The 20,211-nt window shown below is 44.9% G+C and overlaps 1 protein-coding gene and 1 pseudogene across 5 annotated transcripts in view; one reads left to right on the top strand and one right to left on the bottom strand.

The window, feature by feature from the left end:
* Window positions 1-1,530: 1,530 nt before the first annotated feature.
* The window catches only part of nudt14 (nudix (nucleoside diphosphate linked moiety X)-type motif 14), a 134,940-nt gene continuing 116,259 nt past the window's right edge, over window positions 1,531-20,211 (bottom strand). For all 5 annotated transcript variants that reach the window (XM_087989570.1, XM_087989569.1, XM_087989572.1 and 2 more), the window contains one exon: window positions 1,531-4,309. In XM_087989570.1, the coding sequence (XP_087845696.1) occupies window positions 4,045-4,309 (265 nt within the window). In that variant the 3' untranslated portion in view covers window positions 1,531-4,044. The remainder of the gene's footprint in view (window positions 4,310-20,211) is intronic.
* Window positions 5,829-6,171, top strand: LOC148149335 (large ribosomal subunit protein eL22 pseudogene; annotated as a pseudogene).

The following is a 20,211-nucleotide window of genomic DNA, read 5'->3' as shown; positions in this document are numbered from 1 at the left end:
TCCTGTCTATACCTGACATATGCTTCCTTCTTGTTCTAAACCATACCCTCAATTTCTTTAGTCATCCAGCATTCCCTATACCTATCAGCCTTTCCTTTCACCCTAACAGAAATATACTGTCTCTGGACTCTCGTTATCTCATTTTTTAGATTAGATTAGATTTCTAACAGCATGGAAACAGACCTTCGGCCCAACAAGTCCACACCGACCCTCCGAAGAGTAACCCACCCAGACCCATTTCCCTCTGACTAATGCACCTAACACTACAGGCAATTTAACATGGCCAATTCACCTAACCGGCACATCATTGGATTGTGGGAGGAAACCCATGCAGACATGGGGAGAATGTGCAAACTCCAAACAGTCGCCCGAGGTGGGAATTGAACCCGGGTCTCTGGTACTGTGAGGCAGCAATGCTAACCACTGAGCCACCGTGCCGCCCCTTCCCATTTTCCAGCCGTCCCTTTACCTGCAAACATCTGCCCCCAATCAGCTTTTGAAAGTTGTTGCCTAATACCGTCAAAATTAGCCGTCCTCCAATTTAGAACTTCAACTTTTAGATCTGGTCTATCCTTTTCCACCACGATTTTAAAACTAATAGAATTATGGTCACTGGAATTGCCTCAAAAAGCAGTGAATATAGAATCCTTAAATATTTCGAAGGCAGAGATTCTTGATTCCTGAGTGATGGAAAGATTATTGGGGGTGTGCAGGAACATAGATTTGAGGTTAAAATCCGAACAGCAACGATGATATTGAATGGGAGAGCAGGCTTGAAGGGCCAAGTGGTCTCCTCTTGTCCGCTGTACATAAACCAACCTCCTTCACTTTCTCTGAGAGATTCTTTTTAACCAACTCTTCGATCAGGTTGTCCTAGTTTCTCGTTTCGGGGGCGGGGAGTCAGGTAATCACCCCTGTTTGCATCTAGAGATAGTTTACAACAGTAAAGGCTTGTTTTAAGAGTAATTCCAAGCACTGTGGATAGAATATACATTCAATAATAAAGCAAAAAGAAGCTGGAATGAAATAACAAAACACCTCAGTGATTAAATTACTTTTTTTAATAGAGTTCTTTGCACAATGACAATACGACACAGAGCAGGTCCCCTCCAAACAAAGAACAGTCTTTAGCGATGTGTATTCGATCAACATGTACCCACGATTCATTCCCAACAATTAATGGGCAGAGTGGAGGAGGGTTATTGGAAGGTTGTTACCTCATGAGGAAAGGTTCTGTATTTGTTGGGATTTAGAAAGGTGACAGGTCACTGGATTGAGACATCTAAAACCCTGACAGGACAGATGGTGCAAGAATGTTTCCCTCTGGCGGACAGACTATAGCCAGAGGATACAGTTTAAAAATAATTTATGTCTGAAGACAAGGAGGTATATTTTTAGATTCTTGACTAACAAGAGTCAAAAGTTAAAAATCACAAAACACCAGGTTATAGTCCAACAGGTTTATTTGGAAGCACGAGCTTTCGGAGCGACGCTCCTTCATCAGGTGGTTGATGAAGGAGCGTTGCTCCGAAAGCTAGTGCTTCCAAATAAACCTGTTGGACTATAACCTGGTGTTGTGTGATTTTTAACTTTGTCGCCCTAGGCCAACACTGGCTCCTCCAGATCAAGAGTGAAAAGGTAGAAAAAGCAGGCAGCAGGGTGGATTTGAGATTCCAATCAGATCAGCCATCATCATATTGAACGGTGCAGCATACCCATGGGACTGAATGGTCTCCTCCTGTTCACATTTGTTCATCACCCAGAAGGCTGCTGTGTCGAGGTGTCTTGTAAATGGAACAAAATGTGAATTGGAAATTCTCAAGCCTTGTTTGAACCAATTGCTAACTGAGGTCAGGGACTCGAGCTCTCATTGAGTGGTCTTTCAGGGTTCAGCTCTATGGTACCGGCTAATAATCTTTCCCTTTAACATACAGAGTGAGAGTGCTGTGTGCCCCACCCTGGGTGCAGGTTAGTCTTATCCTTTAATATTGGAGTGAGCTCCCAACATGAAACATGTCACATGTACACTGTGCCTCTGAGTAATCCGCAAAACCTGCTTGTCGTTTCAGTTGTGGCCTGGGGGTCACCTCAATAGCTCAGTGACCCCAGGGGGAGGAGGTGGCATCGTGGGATCGTCACTGGGTTATTAATGTAGACCCAGTGGGGACGCGGCATCCAATCTCACCAGGCAATTGGGTGAAACTGAAATCTAATTAAAATTGATATAGACAAGTCTTAGTAACAACAACCCCAGAGAGTTGCTAATCTATGGAATTCCTTGCCCAGAGAAGTAATTGACTCTACGTCAGTAATTGATTTTAAAGCTAAGGTAGATAGCTTTTTTGAAAAATAAAGGAATTGAGGGACATGGTGAAAATGTGGGGAAGTGGAGCTGAGGTCACAAAAAGATCAGCCATGACCTTACTGAGGGACGGCCTACTCCTGCTCCTCGTTCTTTCCTATGTTCTATGTTCTAGTGGTCAGTATGACTACTATGGTTTGCTGTAAAAACCTACCCCTTCCCCCCATCCTCACTAATGGAAGGAACCTGCTCTGGTCTACACAAGGCAGCTCACCACACCCCCTTCTCAAGGGGTAATTAGGGATGGGTGAGAAATGCTGGCCCAGCCAGCCACGCCCCTGATCTACAGCAATGTGGTTGACTCCTAACTGTCGAGAGAGGAATATAATGTGCCATAATCCCAACATCCCATAAAAACAAAAATATAAAGGCAGGAACCTAACTCGACCTCAGGAGACAGTGTAACTAACACCATAGCACATGACACAAGTTCTTTACACCCAGCAGAGTACTTTTGAACTGCAGTCACTGTTGGAAAGTGGGAAACACAGTGGCCATTTTGTGCACAGCAAGCTCCCACAAACAGCAATGTGATAATAAGCAGATGATCTGTCCATACCGATGTCTGTTGACTTGGGACACTGGAAAGAGCTCTCCTGCTTTATCTTAAATTAGGGTAATCACGTCACGTTCCACAAATGATTAGAAATAACTACGTGCCTTTAACAGGATCACAACCCCCCTCAAAGATTAGATTCCCTACAGTGTGGAAACAGGCCCTGCAAGTCCACACCAACCCTCCAAAGAGTAACCCACCCCCCTCTGACTAATGCACCTAATACTATGGGCAATTTAGCATGGCCAATTCACCTGACCTGCACATCTTCAGACTATGGGAGGAAACCCATGCAGACACGGGGAGAATGCACAAACTCCACACAGTCACCCGAGGGTGGAATCGAACCTGGGACCCTGGTGTTGGGAGGCAGCAGTGCTAACCACTGAGCCACCGTGCCGTCCCAAGATGTCATAAAGAACTCATGGGATTGTACAGGAGCTTGGTTAGACCACCCCTGCACCATTGTGTGCAGTTTTGGTCTCCTAATCTCAAGAAAGCGAATATTGCCATTGGGGGAAGTACAATACAGGTTCACCAGCCAGTCCTGTTCCTGGGAGAGCAGGACTGCCCTTTGGAGAGAGAGATTGGACAAACTGTATCTTATACTCGAGAGTTTCAAACAATGACAGGTACTTTTATTGAAATTCACAAAACACTGAAAGGGATAGACAGATTAGATGCAAGTGGTTAGGGAGTCTAGAACCAGGGGCACAATTTAAAAGTAAGGGGGAATGTGAACTTAGCCCCAAGATGAGGAAAATAGTTTTTGACGGGGTCATGAACCTTAGGGATTCTCTCCCACACAGGGCCGTGGCTGCTGAGGTTTTGAGTGTGTATAAGGTAGAGTCAAAGACATTAAAGTGTTTGACCAGCCATGATCATGTTGAATGGTGGGACAAGCTCGATGGGCTGAACGGTCAACTGCTGTTCCCGTTTTCCTCAGAAAAAGTCAATCAGAAGTGAAGATGAACAACTATAAAAATGCCTGAAGGTGGATCTTTGTGTTTAAATTTGAGATCAGCCCTGAAACTGTTTGTGTTTGACAGAGCTTCTGGCACTGATTCTGCCCTAGTTTACACTGACTCAACTGTAGTGTCAAAGCTCATCGCGAGAGACTGGTTCCTCATCGAGAGGATGACGCCAGGCACTTGGAGCCCTGCAGTTGAGGTGCAATGCTGTTGTGAAACCACATGAAAGCAAAACTCACACCCACTGTTTTGGGGATGCACTCGTCAAATATAAATGTTTGCCAGTCTTTCAGGGGCACGTGAACCACTTCGATCAGCTCTCCCTCCTCGGCCTGCCCTCCACCCGATCCTACGTGTAGATCATCTGATACCTCCACGTAAAACATGGTGTGCTTGGATCCTGTCACCCCAACACCGGACCTGAGGGAGAAACAGGACACACTCACGCACACGGAGTAAACACACATGACCAGTCCAGGCTGGACACAGAAGTGAGAAAGCTGCCAGAGAGCAAATGAGTGAGAGAGAGTTAGGAAGAGAGAATAACAGGCGCTGGATAGATAGAGAGAGAGAGATAGATGGATGGGGAAAGAGCAAAACAGGCAGAGGGAGATGGATAGCAAGTGACTGATGGACAGTGAGAGTGACAGACAGTGAAAGAGAGAGAGAAACCACCAGACCAGAAGAGGGATCAACAGACTGCAGGAGATAGACGAGCAGAAACAAATGAGATGACAGTGACTGACAGTGTCAGTAAGCAAGAATGAAAATAAGTGAGACCAGACAAAGGGGGAGATAGACACTGAGAATGGGAAACAAAGCAGACAAAGAGAAACAATAAGGCAATGAAAGGCAGTGACAGTGAGAGGATACAGGCAGGCAGAGAGAGAAAGGGAGAGTGTCAGAGGTGGGGAGAGAGAGACAGACAGATAGAGTGTCAGAGGTGGAGAGAGAGAGATATAAGCGAACAGAGGTTGATCTAAAAACATGAGACAGAGGGACACAGAGAACTAAGAAGTGAGACAGAATAAGAAAGACAAGAGAAGGCGAGATTGAGGTACAAAGATAGAGCAAATAGGCAAGATGAAATATTGAACTGAATCATTGAATGAATTAGTTACAGCATAGATTCATACAGTGCAGAAAAGGCCCTTCAGCCCATCGAGTTGGTACCAACATAACTACGAGAAAGTGAGGACTGCAGATGCTGGAGATCAGAGCTGAAAAATGTGTTGCTGGAAAAGCGCAGCAGGTCAGGCAGGTTCCTGAAGAAGGGCTTATGCCCGAAACGTCGATTCTCCTACTCCTTGGATGCTGCCTGACATGCTGCGCTTTTCCAGCAACACATTTTTCAGCACCAACATAACTACCACTAAAAGGCGCAATAATCACAATTTCCTGCACTTGTCCCATATACTTGAATGTAATGATATTTAAAGAGCCTGGCCTCCCCTACCTTCCCAGACAGTCCATTCCAGATTCCCAATACCTGCTGAGTGAAAAACAATTTTCCCAAATTCTATTTGCGATGTCTGTAATGAATTCTTTCAAACCATTCATTTTGCCTAATGTCATTTAGTTCATGCACTCCCTGTTCAATAAATGTTTTATTCTTTCTTATAAAATACGAGTTCCCTGACTTGGGCCAGTTAATCTGGTCCAATCAGGGAACCCTGTCTGACAGACAGAAAGGGGAGTGTCAGAGATCCTGATACTCTGGTACCTGACTCTGAATGAGGCAGATTTAAAGTCAAGGACTGCTCATGTGCAAATAAGGGTGACTTAGTGACAGATACCTTCCTCTGTGGAGTTATTTCAAAATTCTTGGCGGATGTTCTGTATTTCCATTCCACATTCCCATCTACCTGAGATAACCCTTGATTCCTGTCCTTAGCAAGAATCTATCCACAATATATTCACTCTGCCAGCTTGTGCAGACATGGCTCCCATAAAGAAGCTTCTGACAAGAGGCCAGAGAAGAGACCTATGCTTAAGTCCAAATTGGACTGCACCTAATCAGACATCTTGGTCTTCTCCAATTTTCCTGCAGAAACTCATCAAAGTGAGAGGTAAAGCTGGGAACCTGGGCAATGAGGAACAAGAGTAAGGTCACTGTTACCTCTGAGGTTCCATTCTCCTAGAGGTGTCTGAAACACCTCACCAAGAAGTACCTGCAGAGAAACAACTCATGTTACTAGTTTCATAAGTTTGCAAACAGCAAAGAGAACTATGAGCTCCGTCAGTTCCACATCAATCCGACTGAGGAATAGGATAAAGACTAACCATGAAGCTGGTTTGAACTTCTATACAAATTATCTTCAATAAAACAATTTTTAAAAACTGCAATTACTGGAAATCTGAAACAGAAACAAACTGCTGGATAAACTCAGGTGGTCAGGCACTGTCTGGGGAGAGAGAAACAGAATTCGTGTTTTGAGTCCAGTAACCCTTTTTCAGAACTGCACCTCCAAGAATCTATCCACCTCTGTATTAATCAATTAAATGACCCGCTTCCTTCACCATCTGAGACTGCAAATTCTTGACTCATACAACCCCCTGAGACAAAAACATTCTCCCAGTTATGTCCTGACTTCTGATTACAAAAGAGAGCATCCTAATTCTATACAGAGCCACCCCTCATTAGGTTATGATTATTGAACTAACTGCTGCTGCCAGGTCAGATTATCCTGCCACTGCTGATTACCTCCAGCTAGGTCACCTCCAGATAGATCACCAGGAACAGGCTGCACACTGACCTGACACCTTCATCTACAAATTTACTTCAAGCCAAAACACACCTCACTATGAGATCAAGAAAATTCTGTTCGGAGTGGTTAGTGTGAAGGTACAATATTTATACATATTAAGTTAAATTTTTGGAACTCAGATTTTAAAATAGAGGGAGATGGGTGTTAGGTGTTTCTGGGAAGGACTTACTTTTACAAAATGTCAGAGAGTCCTCCCAGAAGTAATGAAATCTCAGATAACAGATGACTGCAGACCCCTGTGGAGTTTAGGGAAAGACACAGAGATGTACCGTACAGAAAGAGATCTATCGGTTCAACTTGTCCATGCCAACCAGATAATCTAAATTAATCTAGTCCCATTTGCCAGCCCATATCCCTCTAAACCTTTCCTATTCATATACCCATCCAGATGCCTTTTAAATGTTGTAATTGTACCAGCCTCCACCACTTCCTCTGGCAGCTCATTCCATACACGTACCACCCTCTGTGTGAAAACGTTACCCCTTAGGTCTCTTTTAAATTTTGCCTGGTCATCCTAAACCTATGCCCCTCTAGTTTTGGACACCCTTGTCCCAGGGAAAAGACCTTGTCCATTTACCCTATCCATGTCCCTCATGATTTTATAAACCTCTATAAGGTCACCCCTCAGCTTTCGGTGCTCCAGGGAAAACAGCCCCAGCCTGTTCAGTCTCTCCCTAAAGCTGTTGATTTTTTAAAACAAAATTCATGGGATGTAGATGTTGCTGGATAGGCAGTTACTATCTATCTCTACTGCTCAGAGGGCAGTTACGAGTCAGCCACATTGCTATGGGTCTGGATTCCCATGGAAGCCAGACCAGGTAAGGATGGCGGATTTCATTAGTAAACCAAGTGGGTTTTACAGTAATTGTCAGCAATCACATGGTCATCATTCAGCAAGCTTTTTATTCCAGATTTTTACTGAATTCTAATTTCACCATCTGCCACAGTATCCCGGGAACAATAACTTGGCGTTCTGCATTACTTGCAGTGTCAGTATCACCATGTCATCTCCTCCCCTTATGCTTTCATACCCTTATGTTATTAGGTTTACAACAATTAAACATGTATTCCCAATTCCTCCGCCTCCACCACATCTGTTCCCAGGATGACCACTTCCACTTCAGAAAACCCCACATGGCCTCCTTCTTCCACAATCACAATGTCCCTTCTCACATGGTTGACAATGCCCTCCAGCGCATTTCTAACACCTCACTCATCACTGCCCTTGAACCCCCATCCCTCACAAGGCAACAAGTACAGAATACCCCTGGGCCTCACCTTACACCCCACCAACCTCTGCATACAACGCATCATCCCTGCCACTTCCTCCACCTCCAAACAGACCCCACCACCAAAGATATATTTCCCTCCCCACCCCTATTAGTGTTCTGGAAAGACCATTCCCTCCGCGACTCCCTCGTCAGGTCCACGCCCCAGCCCACACCAGACTCCTGACACCTTTCTCTGCCACTGCAGGAAGTGCAAAACCTGCGCCCACACCACTCCCCTCACCTCCGTCCAAGGCCCCAAGGGATCCTTCTACGTCCTTCAGAAATTCACCTGTACCTCTGCCAATGTCGTCTACTACACCCATTGCACCCGGTGTGGTCTCCTCTACATTGGGGAGGCAGGACCCCTTCTTATAGATTGTTTCAGAGAACATCTCTGGGACACCCGCACCCACCAAGCCCACCACCCAACTCCCCCTCCCACTCCATCAAGAACATGCAGGTCCTGGGCCTCGTCCATCGCCAAACCCTTGCCACTAATGCCTGGAGAAAGAATGCCCCATATTCCGCCTCAGGATCCTGCAGCCACATGGGATCAATGTGGATTTCAACAGTTTCCTAATTTCCCCTCTCCCCCAATATTATCCCAGTCCCAAGCCTCCAACATGGCACCGCCTTCTGGACCTGTCCATCACTCCCCCCTCTGACCTATCATCTTCTCCCTCACCTTCATCCACCTATCGCTTTCTCAGCTACCTGCCCCCCAACCCCACCCTCCCTCCCATTTGTCTCTCAGCTCCGACCCACAAGCCTCATTGCTGATGAAGGGCTTATGCCCGAAACGTCAATTTTCCTGCTCCTCGGATGCTGCCTGAACTGCTGCGTTTTTTCAGCAACACACTCTCGACTCTGATCTCCAGCACCTGCAGTCCTCACTTTCTCCCAGTTAAACAAGTATGGTGTCGTTCAGATGGGACCAGGGTTGCTTGTTTTAAACCAAGTTTAGCTTCTTTCCTAGAAGTTGTTTAGGGCAGTTCAGGAGCTAATTACCTCAGTGGTATGGCTAAGTTTGTGAAAATTCCAAACTAGGGACCTGACAAACTGTACACTCAGATTTCAGAAGACGTTAATGTTGCAAGTTCAGATTTGGAAAGTTTAGTGGAGCTCTAAAGAGTTGAAAGTGGGGTGTAATTTCTCTGGACTCGAATCTCTGTAATGGATCATGTTGGGAAACTTTGTTTCCTCTGTATTTTACATCTGGCTAATGGTGTTTTACATTTTGGTACCTTGGTTTTCTTTGTCTCTAGCTCAGTTGGTTGGATGACTGGTTTGTGACTCAGAGTAATGCGAGTAATGTGAGTTCAATTCCTACACCAGCTGAGCTTACCATAATGACTTTCTGAGGCATGGTGACCCTCTGGTTAAAGCATCACTGGTTTTCTCTCTCTCTCTCTCTCTGATGAGGAAGTAGCTCTCATTGACAGCTGGCGAGAGGTCTGGTAAGACAATGGTGACTTCACCTTTGATAAACCTACATTCTCTTATTACAGAAAATCTGCAGCGTCATGTGACTATGTCCCAGTAATTAACCACCACGTTAACCAGCTAAACAAAACTGTAGACAGATGATCTGTTAATCTAAGTTTATTCTGGATCTGACTTCCCAATAACTCCATCAGCTGAAGTCATAATAGAAACAGAAAAAAATAGAAAAAAAACGTGGAGTAAAATCAGAGAGTGAGAGAATGGGTGTCAGAGTTCCATTAACAAGTCACTGTAACTTTAAATCCGGTACATTATAGAATGAAGAACAAAACAGATCAGAGATGTAACTGACTTGAGGAGTTCTATATAAATGCAGGCTTTTGTTGCTGCTGTTTAGGGAGCATGGGTAAAAGGTAAACTAGCTGCCATAGCTAACAAGATGGACATAAACCTTTGGGAACAGTTGCCGGGACACCAATGCTGACTATAAAACACAGAGTCTGAAGTAACTTTTTTTCTTTATTTATTCACAGGATGAGGGTGTCACTGGCTGAGCCAGCAGTTATTGCCTGTCCCTACTTGGCCAAGAATCAACCACATTGCTGTGGGTCTGGAGTCATGTGTAGGCCAGACCAGGTAAGGATGGCAGTTTCTTTCCCTGAAGGATATTAGTGACCCAGATGGTTTTTCCTGACAATCAATGATGATCTCATGGTCATCAATAGACTCTTAATTCCAGATTTTTTTTAAATGGAACTCAAATTCCACGGTGGCACAGTGGTTAGCACTGCTGCCTCACAGCGCCAGAGACCCGGGTTCAGTTCCCGCCTCAGGCGACTGACTGTGTGGAGTTTGCACATTCTCCCCGTGTCTGCGTGGGTTTCCTCCGGGTGCTCCGGTTTCCTCCCACAATCCAAAAAAATGTGCAGGTTAGGTGAATTGGCCATGCCAAATTGCCCATAGTGTTAGATGCAGGGGTAAATGTATGGGTATGGGTGGGTGCGCTTCGGCGGGTCGGTGTGGACTGGTTGGGCCGAAGGGCCTGTTTCCACACTGTAAGTAATCTAATCTAATCTAATCCACCATCTGCCATGACAGGATTTGAACGCAGATCCACAGAACATCACCTGGATCTCTGGATTAATAGTTGAGTGATAATACCATTCAGCTATCACCTCCCTCATTGTTGGTAGGCAATATCTCTTGATATGGAGAAAGGAGCTGGAGGGTCATTTTGAGACACTACGAATAGTGAATGGAGGTCACTTGTGAGGACCAGGTGATTTTAGGCCATGGTTCACAAACCGCCCCCCCCCCCCCTCCCAAATGGCAGATTCCTAACTCATATTTGCTCCTGTTATAGATTCATTAATAAAGGTTAATGATTGTAATTAGTGAATGAAGCTGTTAATGTATCGTATGATTAGGGTGAAAGCTGAATTAGATGATGTTAGTCTTTCTTCACAGAACTTCAGAGCAGTAACAGCATAAAGAAGACCATTTGGTTCATTGCGTCTGTGCTGGCTCTCTGAAGGAACAAATTGCCCACCTTATCCCCATAACTCTGTAGTTTTGGATAAAAAAAAAATTCTGTCTCGAATACATCGACTGAACCTGCCTCTACCACGTTTGAGATCTGAACCACTTGCTGTGTGAACATCATCCTCCAGTGGCCTGTCACCTGAAATCAGTTTCCTCTGGCTTTCAATCCTTCAGTCAATGGGAACAGCTTCTGCATCTACTCTGTCTAGGCCCACTCATGTTTTTTTTTGCTATTCGTTCATGGGATATGGATGTCGCTGGCTGGGCCCAGCATTTACTGGCCATTCTTAGTTGCCCTTAAGAAGGTGGGGCTGAACTGGCTTCTTGAACGGCTGCAGTCCATGTGCTGTAGGTAGATCCACAATGCCCTTAAAGGAGGGAATTCCAGGATTTTGACCCAATGACAGTGAAGGAACAGCGATAAATTTCCAAGTCAGCATGGTGGATGGCTTGGAGGGGAACTTGTTCTCATCTTCCCATTTATCTGCCTCCCTTGTCCTTCTCGATGCAAATGGCCATGGGATTGGAAGGTGCTGTCTGAGGAGCTTTGGTGAATGTCTGCAGTGCATCTTGAAGATGGTACAGACTGCTGCTACTGAGCGTCGGTGGGGGAGAGAGGGATTGATTGTGTTAAACTTCTTGAATATTGTTGGAGCTGCAACAATGGAGGCAATTGGGGAGTATTTCATCACATTCCTTGTAGAAGGTGGACAGGCTTTGGAGAAGCAGGAGGTGAGTTATCTGCTGCGGTATTCCTAGCTTCTGATCTGCCCTCATGGCCACAGTACTTACACAGACGAGTCCAGTTCAGTTTCTGGTCAATGGGTGTTGATAATGGAGGATTCAGTTATAGGGACACCATTGAATATGAAGGAGTGATGGTTTAATTCTCTCCTGACGGAGATGGTCATTCCCTGGAACTTGTATAATACAAGTTTTACTTACCACTTGTCAGCCCAAACCCGGACACGGACTGCTTCAGTATCCGAGGAGTCACGAATGATGCTGAACATTGTTAAATCATTAGTAAACATCCCCACTCTGACATTATGATGGAGGAAGGTCACTTGAAGATAGGGCCTAGGACACTACCCTGAGGAACTCCCACACAGATATCCTGGAACTGAGATGAGTGACCTCCAACAACCACATCCACATACTTGGTGTGACTCTGACCAGCAGAGAGGTCTCCACCTGACACCCACTGATTCCAGTTTTGCCAGGGCTCCTTGATGCCACACTCAGTTGAATGCAGCCTCGATGTCAAGGGCTGTCCCTCTCCCCTCCCGTCTGGAATTCAGCACTTTTGTCTGTGTTTGAGCCAAGGCTGTAATGAGGTCAGGAGCTGAGTGGCCCCGGTGGGCGTCACTGAGCAAGTTATTGCTGAGCAGGTGCTGTTGGTGACCCCTTCCATCACTTTACTGATTGAGAGTAGACTGATGGGATGGTAATTGGCTGGGTTAAATTTGTCCTGTTTTTTATGTACAGGACATTCCTGGGCAACTTTCCACACTGTCATGTAGATACTAGTGTTGTAACTGTACTGGACCAGCTTGACTCGGGCAGCGGCAAGTTCTGGAGCACATGTCTTTAGTACTATAATGGAATGTTGTTAGGGCCCATATGTTTTGCAGTATTTAGCGCCTTCAGAGATGCTGCTTGATGAGAATCCAGTTTTCACTTGTATAGCCTTGTAAACAGGAAGAGCTGGCTTTGTCAGCGGACTTTCAGACTTCAGCAGGATGGAGATATTTGTGGAACTTCCTCCTCCAGTGAACTGTTTCATTGTCCACCATCATTCTTGACTGGATGTAGGAAAACTGCAGAGCTTAGATCTGATCCAATGGTTGTGGGATTTCTTACCTCTGTCTATCACTTGCTGCTCATGTGTTTGGTATGCAAGCAGTCCTGTTTGGTAGCTTCACACCTCCTCTTGAGGTATGCCAGGTGCTGCTCCTGGCATGCCCTCCTGCACTCTCTAGTGAACCAGGGTTGATCCCCCGGTTTGATGGGAATGGTTGAGTGGGGGATATGCCAGGCCACGAGGTTACAGATTGTGCTGGAGTACGGTTCTGCTGCTGGTGATTGTCCACAGCGCCTCATCGATGTCCAGTCTTGAGTTGCTGGATCTGTTTAAACACCTCAATCAGATCTGTTACAACCTTCTTCTCTCCAAGGGAAACAGCCCCAGCTTCTCCAATCTATCCACAAAAACCGAAGTTCTTCATCCTTACAACTGTTCTCCTGAATGTTTCCTGCACTTTCTCCAATGGTTTCCAGTACTTCCCAAAGAGTAACCCCCCAGAACTGGACACAATATTTCACTTATCAATGGGGGTTGGTTAGCTCAGTTGGATGAATAGTTGGTTTATGATGCAGAGTGATGCCAACAATATGGATTCAATTCCTGCACCAGCTGAGGTTATCATGAAAGATTCTCCTTCTCAACCTGAGGCATGGTGACACACAGGATAAGATTAGATTAGATTAGATTAGATTAGATTAGATTAGATTAGATTAGATTTTAGATTAGATTACAGTGTGGAAACAGGCCCTTCGGCCCAACAAGTCCACACCGACCCGCCGAAGCGAAACCCACCCATACCCCTACATTTACCCCTTACCTAACACTACGGGCAATTTAGCATGGCCAATTCACCTGACCCTGCAAATCTTTTGGACTGTGGGAGGAAACCGGAGCACCCGGAGGAAACCCACGCAGACACGGGGAGAACGTGCAAACTCCACACAGTCAGTCGCCTGAGGCGGGAATTGAACCCGGGTCTCAGGCGCTGTGAGGCAGCAGTGCTAACCACTGTGCCACCGTGCCGCCCACGAACCAGAACAAGAACAAAGAACAAAGAAAATTTACAGCCCAGGAACAGGCCCTTCCGCCCTCCAAGCCTGAGCCAATCCAAATCCACTGTCTAAACCTGTCGCCCAATTCCTAAGTGTCTGTATCCCTCTGCTCCCCACCTACTCATACATCTGTCCAGGCGGACCTTAAATGAATCCACTGTGCCTGCCTCTTCTACCTCTGCTGGCAACGTGTTCCAGGCAACTACCATCCTCTGTGTAAAGTACTTGCCACATATATACCCCTTAAACTTCTCACCTCTTACCTTTCACACGTGACCTCTCGTTATTGAATCCTTCACCCTGGGAAAAAGCTTGTCTCTATCCACCCTGTCTATACCCTTCATGATTTTGTAAACCTCAATCAGGTCCCCCCTCAATCTCCTTTTTTCTAATGAAAATAAACCTAACCTACTCAACCTCTCTTCATAGCTAGCACCTTCCATACCAGGCAACATCCTCGTTAACCTTCTCTGCACCCTCTCCAAAGCGTCCACATCCTTTTGGTAATGTGGTGACCAGAACTGTTCACAATATTCTAAATGTGGCCGAACCAATGTCTTGTCCAATTTTAACATGACCTGCCAGCTCTTATACTCAATACCCCGTCTGATGGAGGCAAGCATACCATATGCCTTCTTGACCACTCTATCCACCTGTGCAGCAGCCTTCAGGGTACAATGGATCTGCACTCCCAGATCCCTCTGCCCATCAATTTTTCCCAAGGCTCGTCCATTCACTGTATAATTCGCTCTAGAATTAGACTTGCCTAAATACATCACCTCACATTTGTCTGGATTGAACTCCAACTGCCACTTCTCCGCCCAACCCTCCAGTCTATCTAGATCCTCCTGTATTCTCTGACAGTCCCTTATGCTTTCTGCTTCTCCACCAATCTTTGTGTCATCTGCAAACTTGCTGATCATACCATCAGTGCCCTCTTCCAGATCATTTATGTATATTACAAACAACAGTGGCCCCAACACTGACCCCTGTGGAACACCACTGGTCACCTTTCTCCATTTCGAGAAATTCTCTTCAACTACTACTCTCTGTCTCCTGTTGCTCAAGTAGTTCTTTATCCACCTAGCTCGGACACCCTGCACACCATGTAACTGCACTTTCTCCATTAGTCTACCATGGGGAACTCCTTACTAAAGTCCAGTCTCTCTGTCTCTCTCTAATGAGAGAGCAGCCCTATAATCTGGTAAGTGACTTCAACTTTATATAAGGACATCCTTGCTCTTGTACTTGAAGTACCTATTATTGAAGGTCACTGTATTCCTTATTAACTGGCTTCTCAACTCATGCTGCATCCTTCAATGATTGGTTGATACATATATACCCCTTTGGAATTGTAGTCTATATTTTATACTGACTTTCTGCTTTCTTCTTACCAAAACACATGATCTCATCATTCTCTGCATTAAATTTCATCTGCTATGTGTCTCACACTCTGCCAGCCAATGCTGTTTTGAAGTTCTACAATGTCTTCATAGTTCCTAATGTTTCCAAGTTTGTATTATTTGAACATTTTGAATTTGTGCCCTGCATAGAGAAGTCTAGGTCTTCATATGTATCTTAGAAAGAGACTGATCCCTGGCCACTCCACTACAACTCCCCTACTCTCCAATTCATGTCATTCAGCCCATTCCTCATTCATGTTGCTACTGTCCCTTTTATTCCATGACACATAATTTTGCACACAGATCTGTGGTGAGTTTGGAAGTCCATGTAGATGGACCCCAACTGTGTTACCCTCATCAACCTTCTCTGTTACCTCAGCAAAACATTCAAGCAAGTTAGTTATCATACTGGCTTTATTTGTGGACACACAGTAGAGCATTCATTTTGTACCAAATTATCATTTATAGAAACTTCCCCACCACTGAGGTTAAACATTTCTCTAGTTGCTGCACACAGCTTTACATCTTTTTGAATAAGGATGCAACATTTGCAATTCTCCAGTCCTCTGGCCACACCCAAGTCTAAAAAAGACTGAAAGATTATTGCCAGGGCAATTAATTTCCATTCTCACCAACCTCGTCATCCTCCGATACAGCTCATCCACTTCTGGTGCCTTTTCAATTTTAAATACAGGCAGTCTCTCCAAAATCTGGTCATTATCAATGATGAGCCCTGCAAGTCTCTGAGCTACCTCCTCGTTCATCATGATGTAGCTTTCTGTGTTTAAATGGCACACATCAAGTTTCAAAAATAAGAGGAAAGATGCAGACATCATTCTGCAAGGAGCATTAGGTATCGTGAAGCTTGAAGTCTGAAAGCTTTTGAGAGTGTAGGAGGAAGAGAAGTCTTTGGAATGAATGAATTAGAATACAGCTTGACAGATATTCAGAACTGCAGGGAGCAGGAACAGTGTGTACTGAAGCTTAGAAGGGAGGTGGGAGGAAGTTTTAGAAGAATACTGGCTTTATATTAGCATCTATTAAATGGTGAGAGTCAGAGACAGGCAGTGCAAGACAGACTGAGAGGAGGGAGCGAGAGATGGGTAAGGCAAAAGAGAGAGAGACGGAAGTGAGGGAAAGAAAGAGGAGATGAGACAGAGACATGGAGACATAAACAGAGAGGCAGAGACAAAGTGAGAGACTGAAAGCAAGAGAGAGAGTGAGTGTGTGTGTGAGAGAGAGAAAGGTTGGAAGAAATGACAGGGAGAGCCAGAAAATGTGAACAGCTAGTGAAAGACAGAAAGAGAGAGAGATAAAGACAGAAACCGAGAATGAGAGAGGTAAAACCAAAAAGGGAGATAAAAATTCAGCCTACTGAATAATAGTTTACATATTCCAAGCCATAAGAGAAGACATTGAGTGCAGAGAGCCACTCTGGTGTCCCATCACTTGGTGACATTTAATTAATGGGAAGGTAAACAATGAATTGTTAAAAATTGCAGAAAGCAGAAAAAGTCCAATGACAATACTGCAACTAAACAAAATCAAAGTTCCATAGTGGCGAGCGAGGATTATGTGCAGTCAATCATTCTGTACATTTCAATGAAATAATAAGATTGATCATTAAACAATGGCTCCCCTCTAGATTATTTTGGCAGGGATTATATCCCCTAACTGGACCCTCTCTCAGATCCTGTATTCACATCCAATTTCCAAGTGCAGCCCCATCTCTCTGATCTCCCAAACTCTTCCTACCTATTTCCCCTTTGCTTGAGGCATGTAATAACAGTTCCCTGCTCCAACACTCCAGTGTGTCCATGTATTCCCTCTGCCCCTCACTCCCATATGGAGATTTCCTACAGGCACTGATATTTATGCCATTGACACGGTGTGACTGGTGCTGAGAAATAACTAGCACAGAGTGCTTCACAGTGAGAAACTTGGCGGCCTTTCCCCCTCAATTATTCAAAATGTTTCCACTGAAGCCTGACAGGTTGTGATGGTTAACTGCACTGGCGTGTTCCATCTTGTAGACAGAAAGCAGTGACTATAAAACCTGCACTTTGTGCCAGGCCAGCTGTGCAGGGCTCATGGAGGTGGCACAGGCAAAAAAGGTTTTAACAAAAAGAGCGCGGAAAGAACAGAGGTTCCCGGTTAGCAGAGTTTACAATGGCTGCATACAGGGGTGGGGAGAGGCAAGGGCTTCAACTGGCCATAGCCCTTCAGCAGTCTTTTAAAAATCAGTGGGTAGCAATTGACTTGCGTCTTTATTTTACCATTCATCAATTACAACCACCCCCGCCCCCACCCCACAGCTCCTGAATCGTTCAAGAGTTCGACCTCAAAGTCTCAGTGACTGACATTCAGCAGCATGCTCAGCAACAATAACAACTTACATGTACACAGCATCTTTAATGAAGTAAGGGAGCTTCAGAGGAACATTAGTAAAAGAAACGTGATACCAAGTGACATAAAGAGATACCAGGAAAGATAACAAAATGGTTGTCAAGGACGTGGGCTTTAAAGACTATCTTAAAGGAAGAAAGTGAGGTGAAGGATTTAAAGGAGAAACTCAGGGCTCAGGACCCAAGCAGGTCAAGGCATGGGCATCAATGATGCAGTGTGCAAAAACAGGAACATACAAGTGGGCAGAGCTGCAGCAATGTGCACTGCCAGGTGTCAGGTTGGAAGGGATTCCATTGATAGGGAAAGGCAAGGCCACACAGACATTTGGAAACAAGGATAAGAATTTTTTAATATTGACATTTTGTTGGAATGGGGGTCACCATGGGTCAACAAAGAGTTGAAAGGTGAACAGGACTTGGTGCATGTTTGAACATGAGGAGAAATATGAGCCAACAGACAGATGTCAGAGGTAGTTTCTTTACTCGGAGAGTAGTGGGGTGTGAAACGCAGTGCCTGCAACAGTAGTAGACTCACCAACTTTAAGGGCATTTAAGTGCTCATTGGATAGACATGTGGATGAAAGTGGAATAGTGGAGGTTAGATGGGCTTCAGATTGGTATGACAGGTTGGCTCAACATCGAGGGCTGAAGGGCCTGTACTGCACTGTAATGTTCTATGTTCTATGGATGAGGGAAAAGGAGGGATGCAGCTGCTGAATGAATGGTCTCAAATGTGGTGTCAAAGACTTGCAGAAACTCCTCTCATTCGGTATTGGCCACATGTAGCAATGTCATCAGCTCAAGTCACATTTCAGAGCCTCGAATACGTGTATAATTTGAGCTGTCACATACAACACAGTAAAGGAGTGCTGGAATTTTGGAGGTGCATTTTTCAGTCAGATGTTAAAGAGCTAATCTATCCTCATACATGAGTACAGAGGATGGATGGTCATCACTCAAAAAGAAGCAGGGGAATTCTCTCCAGTATCCTCAAACAAAACCCAAAACAGAGGACTATAAATTCTGCGTTCCGATCGAGCCCTCCACTATCACCTGATGAAGGAGCGTCGCTCCGAAAGCTAGTGTGCTTCCAATTAAACCTGTTGGACCATAACCTGGTGTTGTGTGATTTTTAACTTAAAACAGAGGAACTTGTCTTTATGATGTTGCTGTTTTGTATTACCTTGCTGTGATCAATTTGTTTGCCCCACGTTTCCAACTTTAAAACAATAACAACACCTCAAAAGGTATTTCATTGGCTGTGAACCGCTTTGAGGTCTCTTACAATCATGAAAGGCACTTTATAAATGCACGTTCTTTTTTTATTGAAAGGATTCTTTTATAAAATGGATCCTCAGGATGAAGGCATTACTGACTAGAATTTATTGCCCATCCCTACCTAGCCGGTGCCAATCTTGCCCACGTCCAAGCTGTGGTTGGAATAAATGGAGTGGTTGGACACTGACCACAAGCAGAAACCCTGGCCCCTCTTTGGGAAGTTGATCTGTTTTGAAGCTAAGGTACAAAAGTAGGTATGCAAATGATTTGCAGGACAGTTAAAAAAATGTGTAAGTGTCATACATTGAAAATGTTGCTGTGCCCTTAGAGTCATCCAGTATGGAAACAGACCCTCCAGTCCAACCAGTCCATGCCAATCATGTTCCCAAACCAATCGAGTCCCACCTGCCTGCGTTTTGCTTATATCTCTCCAAACCTTTCCTATTCATGGTCTTATCCAAATGTCTTTTAAACGTTGTAACTGCACCCCCATCTGCTGCTTCCTCTGGAAGTTCAGTCCACACACGAACCATACTCTGTAACTCTGTGTAAAAAAAGTTGCCCCTCTTGTCCTTTCGAGGCCTTTCTCTTCTCACCTTAAAAATAGGCCCCAACTCTCGAAATGCCCTACCACAGGGAAAAGACACCTGCCATTGATCTTATCTATACCCCTCATGATGCTATAAGGTCACCCCTCAACACTCCAGTGAAAAACATCCCAGCCTATCCAGCCTCTCCTTATAACTGACACCCTTCATTCCCAACAACGTAAGACCATAAGACATAGGAGCATTAGGCCATTCAGCCCATCTGCTCCATCTTAGTCATAGCTAGGTTTCCCAACCCCATTTCCTACTTCGTCCCCGTAACCCTTGATCCCCTTGACAAGCAAGAAACTATCTATCTCTGTCTTAAATATACTCAATGACCTGGCCTCCACAGATTCTGTGGCAATGGATTCCATAGATTCCCCACTCTCTGGCTGAAGAAGTTTATCATTATCTCTATTCTCAAAGGTGTTCCCTTTACTCTAAGGCTGTAAGTCTTCTTGAACCTTCCCCAGCCTGATAGTACCCTCCTGGGAGAAGCAGAAGAGTGTGCATTGTTTTTCACATACCTACAAAAAGGCCTTACTCTTTTCCACATTCAGTACCTCCACCTTGAACCATCTCTCTTGTCAAATCATACCTCAGGTCATCTCTTTTTGGTATTGCCCCATATACAACCCTTCAAGTAGAGATAAGCCATTCAGGCTGTTGCTAGGAAGCAACATTTCTCATAACTGAGTCATGGAAATCTGAAAGTCATGCTCTTAAATGTTACTGAGGCTGAGGGATAATTAAAAATATCAAA

Source organism: Chiloscyllium plagiosum, unplaced genomic scaffold (assembly GCF_037043375.1).
Source record: "Chiloscyllium plagiosum isolate Xiang-an unplaced genomic scaffold, Cpla_swu_hap1 HiC_scaffold_8, whole genome shotgun sequence".
NCBI lineage: Eukaryota > Metazoa > Chordata > Chondrichthyes > Orectolobiformes > Hemiscylliidae > Chiloscyllium > Chiloscyllium plagiosum.
Note: the sequence above shows the minus strand (reverse complement) of the source record. Positions and strands in the feature narration are given on the sequence as shown.